Source organism: Lipophrys pholis (assembly GCF_963383615.2).
Source record: "Lipophrys pholis genome assembly, contig: SCAFFOLD_53, whole genome shotgun sequence".
NCBI classification, from domain to species: Eukaryota; Metazoa; Chordata; class Actinopteri; order Blenniiformes; family Blenniidae; genus Lipophrys; species Lipophrys pholis.
In genome coordinates, this window is record NW_028292267.1 from 72501 (window position 1) to 97591 (window position 25091).

At 51.3% G+C, this 25091-nt stretch overlaps 2 protein-coding genes across 4 annotated transcripts; one reads left to right on the forward strand and one right to left on the reverse strand.

The window, feature by feature from the left end:
- Window positions 1–1492: 1492 nt before the first annotated feature.
- On the reverse strand, window positions 1493–9965 carry mkrn2 (makorin, ring finger protein, 2). Of its 3 annotated transcripts, none has more exons than XM_080493700.1 (10): window positions 9861–9965; window positions 8063–8191; window positions 7516–7652; window positions 7257–7388; window positions 7006–7181; window positions 6420–6485; window positions 5913–6061; window positions 3102–3212; window positions 2816–2966; window positions 1493–1832 (listed from the first exon to the last, which is right to left on the reverse strand). In XM_080493700.1, the coding sequence occupies exons 1-10, from the start codon at window positions 9884–9886 to the stop codon at window positions 1680–1682; spliced, it is 1230 nt and encodes a 409-aa protein (XP_080349826.1). In that variant the 5' UTR covers window positions 9887–9965; the 3' UTR covers window positions 1493–1679. The 3 variants fall into 3 exon arrangements, with proteins under 3 accessions (XP_080349826.1, XP_080349827.1, XP_080349825.1); XM_080493701.1 differs by having other exon boundaries at window positions 1501–1832; window positions 7257–7385; XM_080493699.1 differs by having other exon boundaries at window positions 1501–1832; window positions 7257–7424.
- Window positions 9966–22163: 12198 nt separating this feature from the next.
- LOC308128021 (MKRN2 opposite strand protein-like) lies at window positions 22164–24003 on the forward strand (the record flags this gene model as incomplete). Its single annotated transcript, XM_080493695.1, has 4 exons — window positions 22164–22366; window positions 23065–23114; window positions 23209–23377; window positions 23790–24003. The coding sequence occupies 4 exons, from the start codon at window positions 22164–22166 to the stop codon at window positions 24001–24003; spliced, it is 636 nt and encodes a 211-aa protein (XP_080349821.1).
- Between the last annotated feature and the right edge of the window lie 1088 nt (window positions 24004–25091).

Genomic DNA, 25091 nt, shown 5'->3' on the forward strand with positions numbered 1-25091 from the left:
CCTGTCCATGACTTTCTGCTCTCAGCTGTGAGGAGTTAAGGAGCTGTGATGGGATTAAAGTCACCCACACACACACACCCACACACACACACACACACACACACACACACACACACACACACACACACACACACACACACACACACACACACACACACACACACACACACACACACACACACGTTACACAACCAGACAATACTCATTTACACGACACACAAATGAATAACACAACCAGTCCTAACAACCAGTCCTAACATTCAGTCTTGTTCCCTAGTAACCAGTTCTAACAACCAGTCCTGTTCCTTAGCAACCAGTCCTGTCCCTTAGCAACCAGTCCTGTTCCCTAGCAACCAGTCCTAACAGCCAGTCCCGTTCTCTAGTAACAACTCCTTTTCCCTAGCAACCACACCTAACGTCCAGTCCTGTTCCCCAGCAACCAGTCCTAACAGCCAGTCCAGTTCTCTAGCAACCAGTCCTGTTCCCTAGGAACCAGTCCTGTTCCTCAGTAACCAGATTTAACAACCAGTCCTATTCCTTAGCAACCAGTCCTGTTCCCTAGCAACCAGACCTAACAACCAGCCCTGTTGCCTAGTAACCAGTCCTGTTCCCTAGCATCCAGTCCTCACAGCGAGTCCCATTCTCTAGCAACCAGTCCTGTTCCCTAGCAACCAGACCTAATGACCAGTCCTGTTCCCTAGCAACCAGACCTAACAGCCAGTCCTGATCCCTAGCAACCAATCCTGTTTCCTGGTAACCAGTCCCATTCCCTAGTAACCAGACCTAACAGCCAGTCCTGTTTATTAATAACCAGATTTAATGACCAGTCCCGTTCTATAGCAACCAGTCTTAACAGTCCTATTCCTTAGCAACCAGTCCTGTTCTCTAGCAACCAGACCTAATGACCAGTACTGTTTTCTAACAACCAGTCCTGTTGCCTAGTAACCAGTCTTGTTCTGTAGCAACCAGTCCTCACAGCCAGTCCCATTCTCTAGCAACCAGTCCTGTTCCCTAACAACCAGTCCTGTTCCCTGGTAACCAGTCCCGTTCCCTAGTAACTAGACCTAACAGCCAGTCCTGTTCCTTAGCAACCAGTCCTGTTCCCTAGTAACCAGCCCTAATGACCAGTCCTGTTCCGTAGCAACCAGACCTAACGACCAGTCCTGTTCCCTAGCAACCAGACCTAACGACCAGTCCTGTTCCGTAGCAACCAGACCTAACGACTAGTCCTGTTCCTGAGTAACCAGACCTAACGACCAGTCCTGTTCCCTAGCAACCAGACCTAACGACCAGTCCTGTTCCCTAGCAACCAGACCTAACGACCAGTCCTGTTCCGTAGCAACCAGACCTAACGACTAGTCCTGTTCCTGAGTAACCAGACCTAACGACCAGTCCTGTTCCGTAGCAACCAGACCTAACGACTAGTCCTGTTCCTGAGTAACCAGACCTAACAACTAGTCATGTTCCCTAACAACATGATGACTCATCACAGGAAGTTTTCTCGGATTGTTTATTGAACTTTTTTGTTGTGAAAAACTTTGCGAGCCGATTGGTGGAAACAAACGCTGCGGATGATGTCACTGTGTTTATTTACCAATAAATAAATAAAAACTCGTCCACGTCTCGTTTCCGTGACATTTCAAAGTGGCTAATTGACGAGGCGCAGGTTGCCATAGTGACTACTGGTCCTCAGTGGGCGGAGTCTCATCCTGACTCGGTCCTGACATCTGCATAAACACCTCCCTCAGCTCGGTGATGTCATCGTGGAGAGGCGGGGCCGAGCGCTGCTCGCGCTCCTCGATGAAGTCCCACAGTCGCACGTTGTTCATGAACTACAGCGTACAACAAATACAATGTTAGCATGGTGACACACTACAGTGAAACACTACAGTAACATACTACAGTGACACCACAGTGAAGCACTACAATAACACTACAGTGACACACTATAGTAACACACTAGTGACATACTACAATGAAGCACTACAGTTACACACTACAGTAACACACTACAATGAAGCACTACAGGGAGGGATTACAGTCACACACGACAGTGACACACTACAGTGAAGTACTACAGTGACACACTACAGGGAAGGACTACAGTAATACTACAGTGAAGCTCTACAGTGACACACTATAGTAACACATTACAGGGAAGTACTACAGTGACACACTACAGGGAAGGACTACAGTAATACTACAGTGAAGCGCTACAGTGACACACTACAGGGAAGGACTACAGTAATACTACAGTGAAGCTCTACAGTGACACACTATAGTAACACATTACAGGGAAGTACTACAGTGACACACTACAGGGAAGGACTACAGTAATACTACAGTGAAGCTCTACAGTGACACACTATAGTAACACATTACAGGGAAGTACTACAGTGACACACTACAGGGAAGGACTACAGTAATACTACAGTGAAGCGCTACAGTGACACACTACAGGGAAGGACTACAGTAATACTACAGTGAAGCGCTACAGTGACACACTATAGTAACACATTACAGGGAAGTACTACAGTGACACACTACAGGGAAGGACTACAGTAATATTACAGTGAAGTACTACAGTGACACACTACAGGGAAGGACTACAGTAATATTACAGTGAAGTACTACAGTGACACACTACAGGGAAGGACTACAGTAATACTACAGTGACACACTATAGTAACACATTACAGGGAAGGACTACAGTAATACTACAGTGACACACTATAGTAACACATTACAGGGAAGCACTACAGTGACACACTACAGGTAGGGACTACAGTAACGGTACTTAGGCGGCGGTACTGACCCTGACGCTTCCTGCTGAGCTCAGTTGTTTGCGGGTCCGGACCGGTTCTGGTTCTGCTCGTCGTCCGTCAGGAAAAGCATGAAGATACAAACAGTTTCCTCCGAAGGGGCAGGAACCGCGACCCTGGTCGAAGTACTTACAGGACTTCTTACTGGACCGGGACCAAGATAGACCAGGGACCAGGAGAAACAGAGAGACCAAGACACCGTGAGACCAGGAGGATGAGGGATCAAGGGGACAGGGATGGGGGGACAGGAACAGGGGGACAGACTGGACGGACACTCACCTGACCCCGGACTTGAAGAGGTCTATGAGGTGGTCCTTCTCATCCTGGTCTTCCACCCAGTGGACTGATGGGATGACGAATTCAGAGACGACGCGGCATTCTGGACAAGACCTGCAGGACCAGGGACTGGATCACCTGTCTGTCCCCCTGAACCAGTCCCCCTGAACCAGTCACTGAACCAGTCCAGGGTTTAGTATACATTCATTCAACAATGGCGGTCCATTGTTCTTAAATCCTCGCCGCCGCTTTATTTTTTTAATTGAGGCAAAGACACCAAGAGTCCTGCACTGGGGGGTTCTGGATCACGTCCTCCGATTGCAGGGGGGGGTTGGGGGTGGGACTGGACTGGTGATCATGCAGGCTGTGAACGACATTTGGACGTTCAAGCTTCGAAAAAGGCGGACGTAAGAAATTGTGCCACCTCACTGAAAGCCTCTAACTTCAGTAGAACCTCAGACGAGGGACCCGGTAAGAGCAGACCAATAGTGGAGGTTCTAACTGTTAACACCAGGGCGGAACGGTTTGGGAAAATAATCTAATTGTGATGTTTTTTCCACAATATTGTGATTTAATATGCGATTCTTTTTTCAAGGTTCTCTTCTCATGTACTTTTTAACAAACAAACAATAAATCAATGTGTATTATAATAAACAATATCAGATTTATTCTACATAAATTGTTCTTTCTTAGAGGCTCGGCTCATGTTAAGATAAAGTAGAATGAAGCATGTATTAATATGAAAGACAGTTTATTTATCTTCTACTTCAATTACAGTAGTAAACTTACTAAGTACTGTGACTTACAGTCTAGTAAGCGTTCACCACAACAAGCCAACCGCTGGTCCATTGTGCTGATCAAAGCCCTAAAACCAGGCTGGGTCACTATACTAATGCAGGGCTGGACATTAAAGATCAAAGCCCTAAACCAGGCTGGGTCACTATACTAATGCAGGGCTGGACATTAAAGATCAAAGCCCTAAACCAGGCTGGGTCACTATACTAATGCAGGGCTGGACATTAAAGATCAAAGTATCTTTGTTCCATGTGGACAATGTGGGGGTCTGCGTGACGTCATCATCTCATAATAAACTTTATTAATCCCTGGGGAAACTCTTGAGCAAGGCAGCAGCAACACAATGTTTCCAGCTCTAACGCAGCTCCAACCATTGGGACTATTTTCAGGGAGTTTAGCGTGGAGTAGGACGCAGCTTCACGGAGGTGTGAATCGCCTGCTGACAGCCTGGAGGAGCTGCTGCTCATTGTTCTGATGTCAGAGCTGTTCTCCTCCCAGAGCTGGAGGCTGAAAACGCTGACGTCTGGCTGCAGAGCGCCGCCCTGCTGGACTATGGCTTTGCTAACATCCACGTTGCTGCGTTGCTTTGCTAACATCCACGTTGCTGTGTTGCTTTGTGGTGTCTTGAGTGTAAAATGCGTCCAAACAGCAACATGTTGCCATGAAAAGTTGGATAGCACAGTGCTACTTCCCTAGCCTGCTCGCTGGCTGCAAACTGTGGACTGGATTTCCTGACTCATTCCTCCTGGTCTCATTGAGACCCGCTTCCCTTCAGGAAATCCAGTCCACATCAGAACCTGATCCCGGATCGGCTCCATCTCTAAGAACCACCAGCCCGTTCGGGCAAGGGGGGCAGAAGACACGCGCAGGACGCGCAAGTCGACCACGTGAGCGGTGAAATCACAGCCTTTGTGTTTTGAAAATCCTGTTTTATCATAATATGATATTATCAAATGCAATTAATGGTTCAACCCTTGTTAACGCACCGTAATGAGGGACAGCCTCCAGCAGGGGGCGCTGCTGTGGGGTTTACTTCAGTCAAACATGAGGCCTGAGGACCAAAACCGGCTGCAGCTCCAATCAGCCCCACAAGCCTCCAAACACGTGGTACTAGAGGATCGTTTTTACATTTCACTGTGTTTTGCTGCAGAATGTTTCATTAAAATTCACTCTATGTTGAGATTGTTGTCATTTTGGTACCAGTTGTGATCAGTTGGTACCAGTTGGTACCAGTTGTGATCAGTTGGTACCAGTTGGTACCAGTTGTGATCAGTTGGTACCAGTTGTGATCAGTTGGTACCAGTTGGTACCAGTTGTGATCAGTTGGTACCAGTTGTGATCAGTTGGTACCAGTTGTGATCAGTTGGTACCAGTTGTGATCAGTTGGTACCAGTTGTGATCAGGCAGAATTCATCCCGTGGCGTACACTTTGGCCACAACAAAAACACTTTCAAATGTAAATTTAAAGGTTATTTTATCAATATTTTACTGGTCCGGCCACTCGAGATGAAACTGTATTTGGCCCCTGAAGTTCCATTTAATTGAGTATTTATTCTGTATCTATCATTTACGAGTGCATATCAAGGCTCTTGTGAACATCTTTACTTTGGTTTAGTGATGTGATTTTAAAAAGGTATCTGTTTTCCTTAACATGTTTGGTTCATTCAATATCAACTGGTCCCACAATTCATAACAATGTAGTATTTAGTACTCTATAATGCACCATTTAAGAGTACTTAAATGGGTGTCTGTGTTTTTGCTCCATTATTGATTTTGATTTTATAGTTACCCGATTTTACTTTCTGATGGTACAGTCATAACCCCCCAATATGTTTTGAGCAGCACTGGTACTACGGTAAATTAACAAAATAATACAGTGCTAAAAAAAAGAAACACTGGAGTCCACCTGTCTGTGTGAACCCTGTACCTGTCTGACTGTGACATCAGGAAGTAACAGTAATCGTACTCAAGACGCTTCATACACAACTGTGTGTGTGTGTGTGTGTGTGTGTTTCTCACTTGATGATCTTGTTGCAGAAGTTGCGAGTACAACGCCACTGTTTGATGCAGGACAGGCAGAAGGTGTGACAGCAGGACGACAGGATGCCGAAGCGGCGCTCAGACGGGTTGACCTTCTGCACCACCACCTCCATACAGATAGAACACACCTGGAACGACAGCCAAGGAAACAGCAGGTATCAACAACAGGTAGCACTCAGTAACAACAGGTGTCACCGTGGTAACAACAGGTATCACTGTGGTGGAAACAACAGGTGTACCCGTGGTGGTGACAACAGGTATCACCGTGGTGACAACAGGTGTCACCGTGGTGGTAACAGGTGTCACCGTGGTAACAACAGGTATCACTGTGGTGGAAACAACAGGTGTACCCGTGGTGGTGACAACAGGTAGCACCGTTGTATCAACAGGTAGCACCATAGTAACATGATTCACTGTGGTAACAACAGGTATCGCCATGGCAACAACAGTCTCTCAGCTGAGTGTCTCTGTGTGTGAATGAATCACCTTGTCTTGACTGAGCTGAGCAGCAAACGCCTTCTCCATGTCTGCTTCAAAGGCCGCCAGACACACCTAGAGGGCGGGGGGGTGAAAGGTGTGTGAGGGAGGGAGAGGGGCATCTGGGGGGGCAGAGACATGGTGGGAGAAGAGGTGTGGGGGGTAATCTGGGGGATACAAATACCTGGGGGGGAGGGGAGGTGTGGGGGTGGAGGGGACAGAGATATGGGAGGGAGGGGAGGGGGTGTGAGGTGGGGGTTTCTGGGGGGCCAGATACATGGGGGAAATCGGGGGGTACAGAGACATGGGGGGAGGAGAGTTGTGTGGGGGGGTAGAGAAGAGTGTGGGGTAGGAGAGTTGTGTGGGGGGGGGGGGGTAGCTTGGGGGGACAGAGATATGGGGGAAATCGGGGGGTACAGAGACATGGGGGGAGGAGAGTTGTGTGGGGGGGGTAGCTTGGGGGGACAGAGATATGGGGGGTAGGAGAGTTGTGGGGGGTGGAGAAGAGGTGTGGGGGAGGAGGGCAACATACATGGGGGAAGAGGAGGTGTGAGGGGGGTGGGGGGGACAGAGACCTGGGGGGTTGGGGTCAAACCTTCTCGTGTGCTCTCCGCTGCTCAGGGTCATGTGGGTGGAGCACTTGCAGCCTGCACACCTCACACAGGTCGCCATGGAGATACGGACAGGCGTCCTCATAGTAACAGCGTCCGGCGGCAGCATACGGACATAGCAGAGACGGTCGCTGGTAGGCTCCGCCTCCCAACTGAAGCTCTACAGGAGGACACACGCAAAGTCATGTTCAATCAGCCTCAAGCCAATCAGAGCACAGCACTGTGGAAACCACACCTCCTTCTGGCACCGCCTCCAGCCCTGTCCTGATGGCATCCACGTACGACTGAGGAGATGACCCCGCCGCCGCCGCCACTTCTGACCCTGACCTGTCTGCTCCGCCCACACACACACCGTCTGCTCCACCTACTGAAACACACACACACACACGGTCTGCTCCACCTACTGAAACACACACACACACACACACACACACACACACACACACACACACACACACACACACACACACACACACACACACACACACACACACCTCTGTCTCTCAGAACCAGACTCCTCTTGGACCCGCCCCTTCCGCGGCCTCCAGCTCCACCTCCTTCTACTGGGTCCTCTAAAGCTCCACCCCCTCCTCCACTTCCACCTCGGACTGATGGTTTGATGTGGTCATACCTGGACACACACACACACACACACACACACACACACACACACACACACACACACACACACACACACACACACACACACACACAGAGTAACGTATGATATATGCAGGACAGGTAATGCTTACCTGATGGGTGGTGTTAGCTGATGGGTGGTGTTAGTTGATGGATGGTGTTAGCTGACGGGTGGAGTTAGCTGACAGGTGGTGTTAGCTGACAGGTGGAGTTAGCTGATGGGTGGTGTTAGCTTACAGGTGCAGGTAGCTGATGGGTGGTGTTAGATGATGGATGGTGTTAGCTGACAGGTGGAGTTAGGTGATGGGTGGTGTTAGCTGACAGGTGGAGTTAGGTGATGGGTGGTGTTAGCTGACAGGTGGAGTTAGCTGATGGGTGGTGTTAGCTGACAGGTGCAGTTACCTGCAGCGTTCTCCGTAGGCGCAGGCTCCTCTCTGGTAGAACTTGCAGATGGTGGAGGGTTTGCTGGTACTCGGGTCGTGAGAGAACAGACAGCGGCTTCCCTCCCTGCACACTCCGTGAAGGAAGTACCTGCAGTGGAACACCTGCTGGTCATCACCGTGTCAATCTCTCACACAGCAGCTCCTCTGATCGGTCACAGTGTGCAGCGTGACGTTGTGACGTTGTGACAGTGTGCAGCGTGACGTTGTGACGTTGTGACAGTGTGCAGCGTGACGTTGTGACAGTGTGACGTTGTGACAGTGTGCAGCGTGACGTTGTGACAGCGTGACGTTGTGACAGTGTGCAGCGTGACGTTGTGACGGTGTGCAGCGTGACGTTGTGACGGTGTGCAGCGTGACGTTGTCACGTTGTGCGGCGTGACGTTGTGACAGTGTGCGGCGTGACGTTGTGACAGTGTGCTGCGTGACGTTGTGACAGTGTGACGTTGTGACAGTGTGACGTTGTGACAGTGTGCGGCGTGACGTTGTGACAGTGTGCTGCGTGACGTTGTGACAGTGTGACGGTGTGCAGCGTGACGTTGTGACGGTGTGCAGCGTGACGTTGTGACGGTGTGCAGCGTGACGTTGTCACGTTGTGCGGCGTGACGTTGTGACAGTGTGCGGCGTGACGTTGTGACAGTGTGCGGCGTGACGTTGTGACAGTGTGCAGCGTGACGTTGTCACGTTGTGACTGTGCAGCGTGACGTTGTCACATTGTGACAGTGTGCAGCGTCACGTTGTCACGTTGTGACAGTGTGCAGCGTCACGTTGTCACGTTGTGACAGTGTGCGGCGTCACGTTGTCACGTTGTGACAGTGTGCGGCGTCACGTTGTCACATTGTGACAGTGTGCAGCGTCACGTTGTCACGTTGTGACAGTGTGCGGCGTCACGTTGTCACGTTGTGACAGTGTGCGGCGTCACGTTGTGACAGTGTGCAGCGTGACGTTGTGACAGTGTGCAGCGTCACGTTGTCACGTTGTGACAGTGTGCGGCGTCACGTTGTCACGTTGTGACAGTGTGCAGCGTGACGTTGTGACAGTGTGCAGCGTGACGTTGTGCAGCATGACGTTGTGCAGCGTGACGTGAGTGTGCTGTGTGACGTTGTGAGTCGTGCCGTTGTGAAGCGTGACGTTGTGAAGCGTGACGTTGTGAAGCGTGACGTTGTGAGTCGTGCCGTTGTGAAGCGTGACGTGCAGCGTGACGTTGTGAAGCGTGACGTGCAGCGTTCTGAGTGAAATGTGTACATGTGTTAGTGTAGTGTGTTTTCAGTTGTAAAGAATAATAATAGTGACGGATAGTTTCTATTGGACGGTTCTTGACAACACGTGAAGTCTAACATAGCCGGTCTGTTGCTATGGTAACAAGGTGAATGGATTTCGTTTCATGTGCTTTACATCGTTTATAACATTCACCCATTCACACAACAGGGGGCGGAGCCACCGGAGCAGTTCGGGGTACAGAGTTTTGCTCAAGGACACTTCGGCACGCAGAACGATGGAGAATCGAACCTAAACCTTCCGATAGGGAGGCGACGGCTCTGCCGACCTCAGTGTTCTCGTGTCGGGACGAAATGACGCAGCGACATGAAGAACTCAGGTAAACGAAGAGACGTGACGTCACGCGGCGCTAACCGCTAACGGCTAAAAACATGAGCACCGGACGGAACCGAGCGGAACCCGGCGGAACCGGACCGACCCCCGGACCCCCCCCCCCCCCCCCGCGGCTACCGGGCAGGTGAGGTGGACTCACGCGAACTCACCTGCACGTCACGTGTTTGGTGCTCATCGTCCTCGCGGAGCTTCTCACACAAACAGTCCAGCTTCACTCCGCCGTGTCCCGCCTCAGGGTTCCGACCGGAAACTGCGACCAGCAAGACGGTTCCGACCCCGAGACTCCCGCCAAACAAAATAAGTCAATCATTACTGATCAATACAAAATCCAATAAATCAATACGATTAAAGCTAGACACCATCTTATTAAAAAAAACTAAGAAAAGAGATTTAATGTTGAACAACTTCGAGCTGAACAACAAATCAGGTAAATTCTTAGCAAACCAACTTCTGTGGACTAAAGAGAAACTCTCATAACAGCAGTTCTAGAGCAGTCAGGGAAATACACATATCACCTCTAGAACTAAAGCAGGTGTTCTTTAACTTCTTCAATAATCTGTACTCAACAACAGGAAACCCAGAAAAGGAAGATATTCTGACTTTCCTAAATAACTTAAACTGACCTCAATTAACCACAGGATATAAAGGCCACGGGCCAGGCGCCAGGGGCCAGGGGCCAGGGGCCAGGGGCCAGGGGCCAGGGGCCAGGGGCCAGGGGCCAGGGGCCAGGCGCCAGGGGCCAGGCGCCAGGGGCCAGGCGCCAGGGGCCAGGGGCCAGGCGCCAGGGGCCAGGGGCCAGGGGCCAGGGGCCAGGGGCCAGGGGCCAGGCGCCAGGGGCCAGGGGCCAGGGGCCAGGCGCCAGGCGCCAGGGGCCAGGGGCCAGGCGCCAGGGGCCAGGCGCCAGGGGCCAGGGGCCAGGCGCCAGGCGCCAGGGGCCAGGGGCCAGGGGCCAGGGGCCAGGGGCCAGGGGCCAGAAGTGAGTGTGTCAGCAGTCTTCAGGTGTTCAGGAAGTTTGTTCCACAGGTGAGGAGGTAGGAACTAAAAGCTGCCTCACCTTGTTTCTTCTGACTGTAGGAACAGTGAGTCAACCTCTTCCTGATGACCTCAGAGGTCTGGAGCTTTGATCTTCTACAAGTCAATCTGAGATGATTTAGGCCGAGACCCTTCAAAGCTTTCTAGAGCAGAAGGACCATTCTGAAGTCCTTTGATACACAGGCAGCCAGTGGAGAGGGTGGAGCAGGGGGGGGGGGGGGAATGTGCTCCACCCTCAGTGTGATGGTGTAATGTGGTCCATCCTCAGTGTGGTGGTGTAATGTGCTTCCCCCTCAGTGCGTGGGGGGGGGGGGGGGGGGGGGGGGGATGTGCTCCAGCCTCAGTGTGGTGGTGTAATGTGCTCCACCCTCAGTGTGGTGGGGGAATGCGCTCCAGCCTCAGTGTGGTGGTGCAATGTGCTCCAGCCTCAGTGTGGTGGTGTAATGTGATGGTGTGATGTGCTCCAGCCTCAGTGTGGTGGTGTAATGTGATGGTGTGATGTGGTGGTGTAATGTGCTTCCCCCTCAGTGTGGTGGTGTAATGTGCTCCCCCCTCAGTGTGGTGGTGTAATGTGCTCCAGCCTCAGTGTGGTGGTGTAATGTGCTCCCCCCTCAGTGTGGTGGTGTAATGTGCTCAACCCTCAGTGTGGTGGTGTAATGTGGTGGTGTAATGTGCTCCAGCCTCAGTGTGGTGGTGTAATGTGCTCCCCCCTCAGTGTGGTGGTGTAATGTGCTCAACCCTCAGTGTGGTGGTGTAATGTGGTGGTGTAATGTGCTCCAGCCTCAGTGTGGTGGTGTAATGTGCTCAACCCTCAGTGTGGTGGTGTAATGTGGTGGTGTAATGTGGTGGTGTAATGTGCTCCCCCCTCAGTGTGGTGGTGTAATGTGGTGGTGTAATGTGCTTCCCCCTCAGTGTGGTGGTGTAATGTGGTGGTGTAATGTGCTTCCCCCTCAGCCGTTGTGTCTTCTTCAGGAAGTAGAGTCTCTGTTGTGTCTTCTTCAGGAAGTAGAGTCTCTGTTGTGTCTTCTTCAGGAAGTAGAGTCTCTTGAGGACTAGGAGTTAGGGCGTAGAGGACGTAGAGGATTGTGGAGTTAACAGTCCAGGTTAGGTCCTAGCTGATGTAGATGCCCAGGAACAGAAAGTCTGACACCATCTCCACCCCTTCCCCATTCATGGTGATCGGCTGAATGTCCGGTTTACACCTTCTGAAGTTGGAGGTGTTTAGGATGAGGTTGTTGGTGGTGCACCAGCCTGACAGACTCTCCACCTCCACCCTGTAAGCAGCCTCATCTCCTCCTGAGATGAGCCCCACCACCGTGGTATCATCCACAAGCTTAATGATGGTGTTGCTCGGGTGGGAGGGGGTGCAGTGGTAGGTGTAGAGGGTGTAGAGTAGGGGGCTGAGCACACAGCCCTGTGGAGAACCGGTGCTGGTGCTCAGTGCTGGGGACAGGTGGTGTCCTCCTCTCACCCTCTGGGAGCGGTCCATCAGGAAGTCCATAACCCAGTCCAGATGTGGTGGAGGAGACCCAGGACCCCCACCTTGCTGACCAGTCTGCTCGGGGTGATGGTGTTGAAAGCCCAGCTGAAGTCCAGGAAGAGCAGCCTGTCGTAGCTCCCCCGCTGTTCCAGGTGGGTCAGGGTGGTGTGCAGAGCGGTGGTGATGGTGTCCTCTGTGGACCGGTTGGCTCTGTAGGGAAACTGGTGGGGGTCCAGTGTGGGTGGCAGGCATGATGGGACTCTCAAAGCACTTCATGATGATGGGGGTGGAGGCTACTGGCTGGTAGTCACTGAGGCTGCTGGTACTCTTTTTGGTGGAGGATGGTGGTGGAGGACTTTAAGCAGGGTGGAGCACTGGAAGAGGGATGGTGGTGGAGGACTTTAAGCTGGGTGGGGGTTTGTCTCTTCAGGGTTTGTGAGGGACCGAGGCCCCCCCCCGACTCGGGATGTGTTCGGCCTGGTGGTGGTGGTGAGGATGAACAGAGGATGAGGAGGTAGTCGGAGTTACAAAATTAATTTAGGTTTATTTTAAACGTTCTTTTTACAAAAGTGGAACCAAACATTGTTTCCAGCCTCAGAGCAGGACGTCTGACTCTGTCAGTCCCTCAGTCCTCCTGTCCCTCAGTCCTCCTGTCCCTGAAGGTGTGCCTCCTTAAATAAGCCCAGCCCCACCCTGAATGGGGCCAATCAGGACAGGCTGGCATAAAACAAATGTCCACGGGGTGTTTAACCCACCCTGAATAAACATCACTGAAAAACTGTAATAATGAAGTACATCGCAAACCAAACAATCATTACCACATTCAGAATATATACAATACGATATTTTAACCAGTCACAAATTCCCCACTATACATATTTACACATAAATATACAGACAGTGCACCCCTACACCCAGTGGACTGTTCCATCTGAGAAACAGCTCCTCTAGCGGCGCTGAGGAACAGTGAGACGGGTGGTGCAGGAACAGGCGGTGCGTGCTGTGAGTTTTACAGTGAGACGGGTGGTGCAGGAACAGGCGGTGCGTGCTGTGAGTTTTACAGTGAGACGGGTGGTGCAGGAACAGGCGGTGCGTGCTGTGAGTTTTACAGTGTGACGGGTGGTGCAGGAACAGGCGGTGCGTGCTGTGAGTTTTACAGTGTGACGGGTGGTGCAGGAACAGGCGGTGCGTGCTGTGAGTTTTACAGTGTGATGGGTGGTGCAGGAACAGGCGGTGCGTGCTGTGAGTTTTACAGTGTGACGGGGAAAAACGGGAGACAGCTCGTCTCCCGTTTTTCGTTTGCTGGAAAACCTGGAAGTGGAGTTTCTTCTTCTCTGGATGGGAGAGTAAACAAGGGTGCACCGCGTTGCTGCCCCCTGCAGGCTGAATGACTTTTCAACTCGCCCACCATCTTCGCTTCTGAACCTCGTCTGGCTGACCCCCCCACTGACCCCCCACTGACCCCCCACTGACCCCTCCACTGACCCCTCCACTGACCCCTCCACTGACCCCCCACTGACCCCTCCGCTGACCCCTCCACTGACCCCCCCACTGACCCCCCCACTGACCCCCCACTGACCCCCCCACTGATCCCCCCACTGACCCCTCCGCTGACCCCTTCACTGACCCCCCACTGACCCCTCCACTGACCCCCCCACTGACCCCCCACTGACCCCTCCACTGACCCCTCCACTGACCCCCCACTGACCCCTCCGCTGACCCCTCCACTGACCCCCCCACTGACCCCTCCACTGATCCCCCCACTGACCCCCCACTGACCCCTCCGCTGACCCCTTCACTGACCCCCCACTGACCCCCCCCCCACTGACCCCCCCCGCGGACCCCCCACTGACCCCTCCACTGACCCCCCCCCACTGACCCCCCACTGACCCCTCCGCTGACCCCCCCCACTGACCCCCCACTGACCCCTCCGCTGACCCCCCACTGACCCCCCCCCACTGACCCCTCCACTAACCCCCCCACTGACCCCCCACTGACCCCCCACTGACCCCTCCGCTGACCCCTCCACTGACCCCCCCACTGACCCCCCACTGACCCCCCACTGACCCCTCCACTGATCCCCCCACTGACCCCTCCGCTGACCCCTTCACTGACCCCCCACTGACCCCCCCCCCCCACTGACCCCCCCCGCGGACCCCCCACTGACCCCTCCACTGACCCCCCCCCCACTGACCCCCCACTGACCCCTCCGCTGACCCCCCACTGACCCCCCCCACTGACCCCTCCGCTGACCCCCCACTGACCCCCCCCCACTGACCCCCCCCCGCGGACCCCCCACTGAGTAATTCCAAATTCCAAAGTTTTGTTCCAACGGAGATTTTATATCAACATGTTGTGAAGAGTCAGAATGACTTTAGTCCCTGTTGTCTTTTGTCCCTAAAGACAGACATGTCAACACAGACACACCTCCTATTGTTTTAGTTGTTAGAGGGAGGCAGTGATGCAGTACGGAGTGTTTTACCTGAGCCTGTTCCTGCAGGAGAAACCCTAACCTCCACCCACACTCTCTCCATCACCGGGTCGTTTACCTCCACCCACACTCTCTCCATCACCGGGTCGTTTACCTCCACCCACACTCTCTCCTTCACCGGGTCGTTTACCTCCACCCACACTCTCTCCATCACCGGGTCGTTTACCTCCACCCACACTCTCTCCTTCACCGGGTCATTTACCTCCACCCACACTCTCTCCTTCACCGGGTCGTTTACCTCCACCCACACTCTCTCCATCACCGGGTCGTTTACCTCCACCCACACTCTCTCCTTCACCGGGTCGTTTACCTCCACCCACACTCTCTCCTTCACCGGGTCGTTTACCTCCACCCACACCCGCTCCATCACCGGGTCATTTACCTCCACCCACACTCTCTCCTTCACCGGGTCATTTACCTCCACCCACACTCTCTCCATCACCGGGTCGTTTACCTCCACCCACACTCTCTCCTTCACCGGGTCGTTTACCTCCACCCACACTCTCTCCATCTCCATTTTTTTTTAAACTAAAAGGTAGATAATATAAAAACAATACTGAATACCCCCCCCCCCCCCCCCCCCCACACACACACACACACATTTTCTACATTGAGACCGTTACCTCACCTTTGTTGACGGAGTTGGGCAATCTGGTTGCCTTTGCAAGTTGTGTCTGTGGTGAGACAGCATCTCCTGCATGTAGAGGGACAAGTTCAATTCCCGGCCCTGGTCCACCCTGACCTGGTCCATCCTGACCTGGTCCACCCTGACCTGGTCCACCCTGACCTGGTCCATCCTGACCTGGTCCACCCTGACCTGGTCCACCCTGACCTGGTCCATCCTGACCTGGTCCATCCTGACCTGGTCCACCCTGACCTGGTCCACCCTGACCTGGTCCCACATCCCATATTGAAGAACTGCTGATCTGTAAAATAGTGAAACATGACTCATCAAATGTGGGACAGACCAACAATATGGCTCCATCTATATCTACTAGTGCACCGTTGTTGTGACTTGTTGAAAAGAAGCGTGACTCTATTGGTCACATTTTCTTTTACTGTCTGAAATGTTGAGTTGTTTGTTTATTATTCTCACTTTAACTGGTGAGATGGGAACATTTTCATTTTTCATTCAGTTCATAAAAGTTCTACACACTTCTAGTGGCCTAATAATTGTGCACACAGATTCTAAGAAAGACAAAACTTTACTTTTACTTTCAGGTTTGAGGTTTATTATTATTTTGGATTGACGGAGAGCGCGGTATGTTTCTGGATTCATTTTATTATTTCACAACTACAGTGATGTTCTGTGTTTCCTGTGTGGTGCACCTCTCCTCTCTCTCCCCTCCCCGGATTATTGTCGATCGTCCTGAGTGGTCCTGGTGTCGCCTCCTGTCTCGTCTCCGACGCCTGCCGCCTGCCGCCTGCCGCCTGCCGCCTGCCGCCTGCCGCCTGCCGCCTGCCGCCTGCCGCCTGCCGCCTGCCGCCTGCCGCCTGCCGCCTGCCGCCTGCCGCCTGCCGCCTGCCGCCTGCCGCCTGCCGCCTGCCGCCTGCCAGCACGAATAAGCACTACAGGGCGTCTCTGAAGACTGAGATCCTCTTTCCCTGATAAGAAAGGAGTTAGGAGGCTTCCTAAAGGAGTTAGTGAAAGGTGTTAGGAGGCTTCCTAAAGGAGTTAGTAAAGGTGTTAGGAGGCTTCCTAAAGGAGTTAGTGAAAGGTGTTAGGAGGCTTCCTAAAGGAGTTAGTAAAGGTGTAAGGAGGCTTCCTAAAGGAGTTAGTGAAAGGTGTTAGGAGGCTTCCTAAAGGAGTTAGTGAAAGGTGTAAGGAGGCTTCCTAAAGGAGTTAGTAAAGGTGTAAGGAGGCTTCCTAAAGGAGTTAGTAAAGGTGTGAGGAGGCTTCTTAAAGGAGTTAGTAAAGGTGTTAGGAGGCTTCCTAAAGGAGTTAAGAGGCTTCCTAAAGGAGTTAGTGAAAGGTGTTAGGAGGCTTCCTGAAGGAGTTAGTAAAGGAGTTAGGAGGCTTCCTAAAGGAGTTAGTGAAAGGTGTTAGGAGGCTTCCTAAAGGAGTTAGTAAAGGTGTTAGGAGGCTTCCTAAAGGAGTTAGTGAAAGGTGTTAGGAGGCTTCCTAAAGGAGTTAGTAAAGGTGTTAGGAGGCTTCCTAAAGGAGTTAGTGAAAGGTGTTAGGATGCTTCCTAAAGGAGTTAGTGAAAGGTGTTAGGAGGCTTCCTAAAGGAGTTAGTGAAAGGTGTTGGGAGGCTTCCTAAAGGAGTTAGTAAAGGTGTAAGGAGGCTTCTTAAAGGAGTTAGTAAAGGTGTTAGGAGGCTTCCTAAAGGAGTTAGTGAAAGGTGTTAGGATGCTTCCTAAAGGAGTTAGTGAAAGGTGTTAGGAGGCTTCCTAAAGGAGTTAGTGAAAGGTGTTGGGAGGCTTCCTAAAGGAGTTAGTAAAGGTGTAAGGAGGCTTCCTAAAGGAGTTAGTGAAAGGTGTTAGGAGGCTTCCTAAAGGAGTTAGTAAAGGTGTTAGGAGGCTTCCTAAAGAAGTTAGTTAAAGGTGTTAGGAGGCTTCCTAAAGGAGTTAGTGAAAGGTGTTAGGAGGCTTCCTAAAGGAGTTAGTGAAAGGTGTTAGGATGCTTCCTAAAGGAGTTAAGAAAGGAGTTAGGAGGCTTCCTAAAGGAGTTAGTAAAGGTGTAAGGAGGCTTCTTAAAGGAGTTAGTAAAGGTGTTAGGAGGCTTCCTAAAGGAGTTAAGAGGCTTCCTAAAGGAGTTAGTAAAGGTGTTAGGAGGCTTCCTAAAGGAGTTAGTAAAGGTGTAAGGAGGCTTCCTAAAGGAGTTAGTAAAGGTGTTAGGAGGCTTCCTAAAGGAGTTAGTGAAAGGTGTTAGGAGGCTTCCTAAAGGAGTTAGTAAAGGTGTTAGGAGGCTTCCTAAAGGAGTTAGTGAAAGGTGTTAGGATGCTTCCTAAAGGAGTTAGTGAAAGGTGTTGGGAGGCTTCCTAAAGGAGTTAGTAAAGGTGTAAGGAGGCTTCTTAAAGGAGTTAGTAAAGGTGTTAGGAGGCTTCCTAAAGGAGTTAAGAGGCTTCCTAAAGGAGTTAGTGAAAGGTGTTAGGAGGCTTCCTGAAGGAGTTAGTAAAGGTGTTAGGAGGCTTCCTAAAGGAGTTAAGAGGCTTCCTAAAGGAGTTAGTGAAAGGTGTTAGGAGGCTTCCTGAAGGAGTTAGTAAAGGTGTTAGGAGGCTTCCTAAAGGAGTTAGTAAAGGTGTTAGGAGGCTTCCTAAAGGAGTTAGTGAAAGGTGTTAGGATGCTTCCTAAAGGAGTTAGTGAAAGGAGTTAGGAGGCTTCCTAAAGGAGTTAGTGAAAGGTGTTAGGAGACTTCCTAAAGGAGTTAGAGATAGGTGTTAGGAGGCTTCCTAAAGGAGTTAGTAAAGGAGTTAGGAGGCTTCCTAAAGGAGTTAGAGATAGGTGTTAGGAGGCTTCCTAAAGGAGTTAGTAAAGGTGTTAGGAGGCTTCCTAAAGAAGTTAGTTAAAGGTGTTAGGAGGCTTCCTAAAGGAGTTAGTGAAAGGTGTTAGGAGGCTTCCTAAAGGAGTTAGTGAAAGGTGTTAGGATGCTTCCTAAAGGAGTTAAGAAAGGAGTTAGGAGGCTTCCTAAAGGAGTTAGTAAAGGTGTTAGGAGGCTTCCTAAAGGAGTTAGTGAAAGGTGTTAGGATGCTTCCTAAAGGAGTTAAGAAAGGAGTTAGGAGGCTTCCTAAAGGAGTTAGTAAAGGAGTTAGGAGGCTTCCTAAAGGAGTTAAGAAAGGAGTTAGGAGGCTTCCTAAAGGAGTTAAGAAAGGTGTTAGGAGGCTTCCTAAAGGAGTTAGTAAAGGTGTTAGGAGGCTTCCTAAAGGAGTTAGTAAAGGCGATCACGGTGGTGAGGCAGTCAGACTTTCACTTAGTGACGTCATAATAAAGCGACGGCGGCTCTAGTTAGTGACGTCTGCCATGGTGGGTAAAGAACTACAAGTTTCTGAAAATGAACTACAAAAAGTTCATCTGGGTTCTAGATGATTTCAAGTGGTTCTAGGCAGATTATTGCTTTGGTAACTTACATGATCTGCTCCTTCTTCAGTCATCCTGAGTTTCCCTGAACGCTCCGATGAGCGGGTTCCTTTAAATGTTGTCGCCGCAAGGAATTGTGGGGGAACATGAGCTGGTCTCCTTTGGTAAAGGAAGCATCAGTGGTTCCTAGGCTAAAGGAGGGTCTAAAGGAAGCATCAGTGGTTCCTAGGCTAAAGGAGGTTCTAAAGGAGGTTCTAAGGGAAGCATCAGTGGTTCCTAGGCTAAAGGAGGTTCCAAAGGAAGCATCAGTGGTTCCTAGGCTAAAGGAGGTTCTAAAGGAAGCATCAGTGGTTCCTAGGCTAAAGGAGGTTCCAAAGGAAGCATCAGTGGTTCCTAGGCTAAAGGAGGTTCTAAAGGAAGCATCAGTGGTTCCTAGGCTAAAGGAGGTTCTAAAGGAAGCATCAGTGGTTCCTAGGCTAAAGGAGGTTCTAAAGGAAGCATCAGTGGTTCCTAGGCCACGGAAGCAACGAGCCTCCTTTTCTTATTGAGGATTCAGACGGTCCTCATCATGGCCGCCACACAGAACCCTTCCAGGGTAGAGGAGGAGTCATCTTGCATTGCCATTACTGGTCAGTTCTGATTACTACAGTCAAACGTTTGAACTGCAATCCTGGACCCTGGACCCTGACCGCCTGAATCCTGACCCCTGAACCCTGACCGCCTGAATCCTGGCCCTGACCGCCTGAACCCTGACCGCCTGAATCCTGGACCCTGACCCCTGACCGCCTGAATCCTGGCCCTGACCGCCTGAACCCTGACCGCCTGAATCCTGGACCCTGACCCCTGACCGCCTGAATCCTGACCCCTGAACCCTGACCGCCTGAATCCTGAACCCTGACGCCTGAATCCTGGACCCTGACCCCTGACCGCCTGAACCCTGACCGCCTGAATCCTGGACCCTGACCCCTGACCCCTGACCGCCTGAATCCTGGACCCTGACCCCTGACCGCCTGAATCCTGAACCCTGACGCCTGAATCCTGGACCCTGACCCCTGACCGCCTGAACCCTGACCGCCTGAATCCTGGACCCTGACCCCTGACCGCCTGAATCCTGAACCCTGACACCTGACCGTCTGTGTTTCCTGTCCGTGTTTCCTGTCTGTGTTTCCTGTCTGTGTTTCCTGTTTCTTTGTTTTGTTTCTGTGTTTCCTCTTTTCTGTCTGTTTCCTGTCTGTGTTTCCTGCTTCATGTCTGTTTCCTGTTTCCTGTCTGTGTTTCCTGTTTTCCTGTCTATGTTTCCTGTCTGTGTTTCCTGTTTCTTTGTTTTGTTTCTGTGTTTCCTCTTCTCTGTCTGTTTCCTGTTTGTGTTTTCTTGTTTCCTGTTTGTTTCTTGCCTGTTTATGTTTTCTGTCTGTGTTTTCTTGTTTCCTGTATTTTTCCTGTTTTTTTTCTTGTCTGTTTCCTGTCTGTGTTTCCTGTTTGTGTTTTCTTGTTTCCTGTCTGTTTCCTGTTTGTGTTTTCTTGTTTCCTGTTTGTTTCTTGTCTGTTTCCGGTTTCTTGTCTGTGTTTCCTGTCTCCTTTCTGTTTCCTGTTTGTGTTTCCTGTCTCTTTGCTTTGTTTTGGAGATTCCTGTGTGTTTCCAGTGTTTCCTGTCTGTGTTTTCTAGTTTCCTGTCTGTTTCCTGTTACATGCTTGTCTGTTTCCTGTCTGTGTTTTCTAGTTTCCTGTATGTGTTTCTTGTTTCTTTGCTTTGTTTCAGTGATTCCTGTGGCGTTTCTGGTGTTTCCTGTCTGTTTCCTGTTTGTGTTTCCTGTCTGTGTTTCCTGTTTCCTGTGTTTCCCATTTGTTTCCTGTTTGTGTTTCTTGTCTGTGTTTCCTGCTTCCTGTCTGTTTCCTGTTTCCTGTCTGTGTTTCCTGTCTGTGTTTCCTGCTTCATGTCTGTTTCCTGTTTCCTGTCTGTGTTTCCTGTCTGTTTCCTGTTTATGTTTCCTGTCTGTGTTTGTTTCCTGTCTGTGTTTCCTGTTTCCTGTTTCCTGTCTGTGTTTCCGGTTTCCTGTCTGTTTCCTGTTTATGTTTCCTGTCTGTGTTTCCTGTTTCCTGTTTATGTTTCCTGTTTCCTGTCTGTTTCCTGCTTCCTGTCTGTGTTTCCTGCTTCCTGTCTGTTTCCTGTTTATGTTTCCTGTTTCCTGTCTGTGTTTCCTGCTTCCTGTTTATGTTTCCTGTTTCCTGTCTGTTTCCTGCTTCCTGTCTGTGTTTCCTGCTTCCTGTCTGTTTCCTGTTTATGTTTCCTGTTTCCTGTCTGTGTTTCCTGCTTCCTGTTTATGTTTCCTGTTTCCTGTCTGTTTCCTGCTTCCTGTCTGTGTTTCCTGCTTCCTGTCTGTTTCCTGTTTATGTTTCCTGTTTCCTGTCTGTTTCCTGCTTCCTGTCTGTGTTTCCTGCTTCCTGTCTGTTTCCTGTTTATGTTTCCTGTTTCCTGTCTGTGTTTCCTGCTTCCTGTCTGTTTCCTGTTTATATTTCCTGTCTGTGTTTCCTGCTTCCTGTCTGTCTCCTGCTTCCTGTCTGTTTCCTGCTTCCTGTCTGTGTTTCCTGCTTCCTGTCTGTTTCCTGTTTATGTTTCCTGTTTCCTGTCTTTGTTTCCTGCTTCCTGTCTGTTTCCTGCTTCCTGTCTGTGTTTCCTGCTTCCTGTCTGTGTTTCCTGCTTCCTGTCTGTTTCCTGTTTATGCTTCCTGTTTCCTGTCTGTTTCCTGCTTCCTGTCTGTGTTTCCTGCTTCCTGTCTGTGTTTCCTGCTTCCTGTCTGTTTCCTGTTTATGTTTCCTGCTTCCTGTCTGTTTCCTGCTTCCTGTCTGTTTCCTGTTTCCCGTCTGTGTTTTCTTCTGCAGATATAGTGAATTTATATTTCAGAATATATTTTCTCTCTCTAACCCTCCAGTCCTTTGTCTTTTGTTGTATTTACGTCTCCTTTGTACGTTTATTGTTCAACAAGTAGTTCAAGTCCCAGAATGCATTGCAGCGTTAGAGCGACAGCTCACCTGTATCCATGACGACAGTGCGAAGGTCACCTGCAACAGGTGAGGCGGGTCACATGACCGTCTGCCAGACAGAACCAGCAACCTGATAGGCTGTCGCTGTAGAACAACAGAAGTAGACTGTAGTAATGGAGGAGTGACAGGCTGACGGAGGCTGACTGAGGAGGAGTAATGGCCAGCAGGGTGACGGAGGCTGATGCAGGAGCAGTAATGGCCAGCAGGGTGACGGAGGCTAATGCAGGAGCAGTAATGGCCAGCAGGCTGACGGAGGCTAATGCAGGAGCAGTAATGGCCAGCAGGGTGACGGAGGCTAATGCAGGAGCAGTGATGGCCAGCAGGGTGACGGAGGCTGATGCAGGAGCAGTAATGGCCAGCAGGGTGACGGAGGCTGATGCAGGAGCAGTAATGGCCAGCAGGGTGATCAGGGTGACTCACTGCCAGCAGGAGATCTTCTGCCTCTCCCTCCCTGAACAGTGTCCCAGCTGCGGGGAGCCGCTGAGGGGGGGCCGGCTGCTGGAGGCCCCCGTCAGTCTGCCCCCGCCCTTCAGCAACGCTCACAACTCCCCCTGCTGTCTGCTGGTGGCTCCTGCAGCCGGCAGTCTCACCAGGTACACACTCATACACACACACTGCAACGCGCTTGTTAGTTCAGCGTGTTGGCCAGGTGAGACCAGACCAGGTGAGACCAGGTAAGATCAGACCAGGTGAGACCAGGTAAGACCAGACCAGGTGAGACCAGACCAGGTGAGACCAGGTAAGACCAGACCAGGTGAGACCATGTAAGGCCAGACCAGGTAAGACCAGTCCAGGTGAGACCATGTAAGGCCAGACCAGGTGAGACCAGACCAGGTGAGACCAGGTAAGACCAGACTAGGTGAGACCAGGTAAGACCAGATCAGGTAAGGCCAGACAAGGTGAGACCAGACCAGGTGAGACCAGACCAGGTGAGACCAGGTAAGACCAGACCAGGTGAGACCAGACCAGGTGAGACCAGGTAAGACCAGATCAGGTAAGACCAGACCAACTGAGACCAGGTTAGACCAGACCAGGTGAGACCAGGCAAGACCAGACTAGGTGAGACCAGGTAAGACCAGACCAGGTGAGACCAGATCAGGTGAGACCAGGTAAGACCAGACCAGGTGAGACCATGTGAGACCAGACCAGGCGAGACCATGTAAGGTCAGACCAGGCGAGACCAGGTAAGACCAGATCAGGTAAGGCCAGACAAGGTGAGACCAGGTAAGACCAGACCAGGTGAGACCAGGTGAGTCCAGTCTAACATGTGAATCTTTCTCTTGTTTTTCAGCAACTTTGATGGAGAATCAGATCTTCACACTGGAATATCCAGTACCACAGGTCGTGTGTGTGTGTGTGTGTGTGTGTGTGTGTGTGTGTGTGTGTGTGTGTGTGTGTGTGTGTGTATTCCAACATTGTGTTCATGTGTGTGCAGGTGTTGTGTATAACTACACTAGTTCCGGGGTGCGGAGGGAGCTGATTGGCTGGGAGCGCTGTGTGTGTGTTCCTCTGGTCCGACCCGACATGTTCCACCTGCTGGACCAGTGGGACCAGTACCTGGACCGCTTCTCCCAGGGTCCCATGTGGGACCCAGCCTGGCACAGGTGAGCTGGACCTACACACACACCTGTTCACACCTGGACACACTGAGACACACCAAGACACACATGGACACACACTTGAACACACCTGTAGACACTTGTTTACACTAACAAACAAACCTATTCACTCAATGACACAACGAGACACACACCTGTTCACACCAGGACCCACACCGAGACACATTTGGAGACACACCTGTTCACACCAGGACCCACACCAAGACACATTTGGAGACACACCTGTTCACACCAGGACCCACACCAAGACACATTTGGAGACACACCTGTTCACACCAGGACCCAGACCGAGACACATTTGGAGACACACCTGTTTACACCAGGACCCACATCGAGACACATTTGGACACACACCTGTTCACACCAGGACACACCTGTGTGTGTTTTTGCGTCTCAGGTTCGATGAGGTCGATCATAACTGCTTCAGTTTCTGTCTCCACTTCCTGAACGGCGTCCTCGCGGCGGAGGGTCGTGGCGCCATGAGCAGAGACGACTTCACTCGCACCTTCATCCTGCCGAGGATGAGGAGGGTGTCCAAGTACACATCCCTGTACCGACACATCCAGAAACACAAGTTCTACCTGGTGGACCGACACGACCCTACCGGCTGACCCCTGACCCCTAACCCTTGACCCCTACCTTTGACCCCTGAACCCTTGACCCCTGACCCCTAACCCTTGACCCCTACCTTTGACCCCTAACCCTTGACTCCTGAACCCCTAACCCTTGACCCCTACCCTTGACCCCTAACCCCTGAACCCTAACCCTTGACCCCTACCCTTCACCCTTCACCCCTAACCCTTGACTCCTGAACCCCTAACCCTTGACCCCTACCCTTCACCCCTAACCCTTGACTCCTGAACCCCTAACCCTTGACCCCTACCCTTGACCCCTAACCCCAACCCTTGACCCCTACCCTTCACCCCTAACCCTTGACTCCTGAACCCCTAACCCTTGACCCCTACCCTTGACCCCTAACCCCTGAACCCTAACCCTTGACCCCTACCCTTCACCCCTAACCCTTGACTCCTGAACCCCTAACCCTTGACCCCTGAACCCTTGACCCCTAACCCTTGACCCCTAACCCTTGACCCCTACCTTTGACCCCTAACCATTGACTCCTGAACCCCTAACCCTTGACCCCTGAACCCTTGACCCCTAACCCTTGACCCCTAACCCTTGACCCCTAACCCTAACCCTTGACCCCTGAACCCTTGACCCCTAACCCTAACCCTTGACCCCTACCCTTCACCCCTAACCCTTGACCCCTACCCTTCACCCCTAACCCTTGACCCCTACCCTTCACCCCTAACCCTTGACCCCTGAACCCTCTGAGTGATTCGTCTCATAAGAATAGTTCCACCGTAGTTTTCCCGCTTTGTGTTTCTTGAAGACAGAAAGTTTCCACTTCGTCTCTGATTAGTTTCTTTTAAAGAATTAAACTGATTAAAATCCTCCGACTGCTGCAGGAGTTCCTCTTCATCTGGTGGAGCAGCAGAAGATAGATAGAGAGAGAGAGAGAGAGAGAGAGAGAGAGAGAGAGAGAGAGAGAGATAGAGAGAGAGAGAGAGAGAGAGAGAGAGAGAGAGAGAGAGAGAGAGAGAGAGAGAGAGATAGATAGATAGATAGATAGATAGATAGATAGATAGATAGATAGATAGATAGAGAGACAAGACCTGACATACTCAGACAGGAGCTG

Coding starts and splice junctions, on each gene's coding strand:
- mkrn2 (XM_080493699.1), bottom strand. CDS start 9,886: ATGAGCACCAAACACGTGACGTGCAG. Junction 6,062..6,419: donor CTCAGCTCAGTCAAGACAAG/GTGATTCATTCA, acceptor CTGTCGTTCCAG/GTGTGTTCTATCTGTATGGA. Junction 3,213..5,912: donor TTCTGCAACAAGATCATCAA/GTGAGAAACACA, acceptor CTGGTCCTGCAG/GTCTTGTCCAGAATGCCGCG.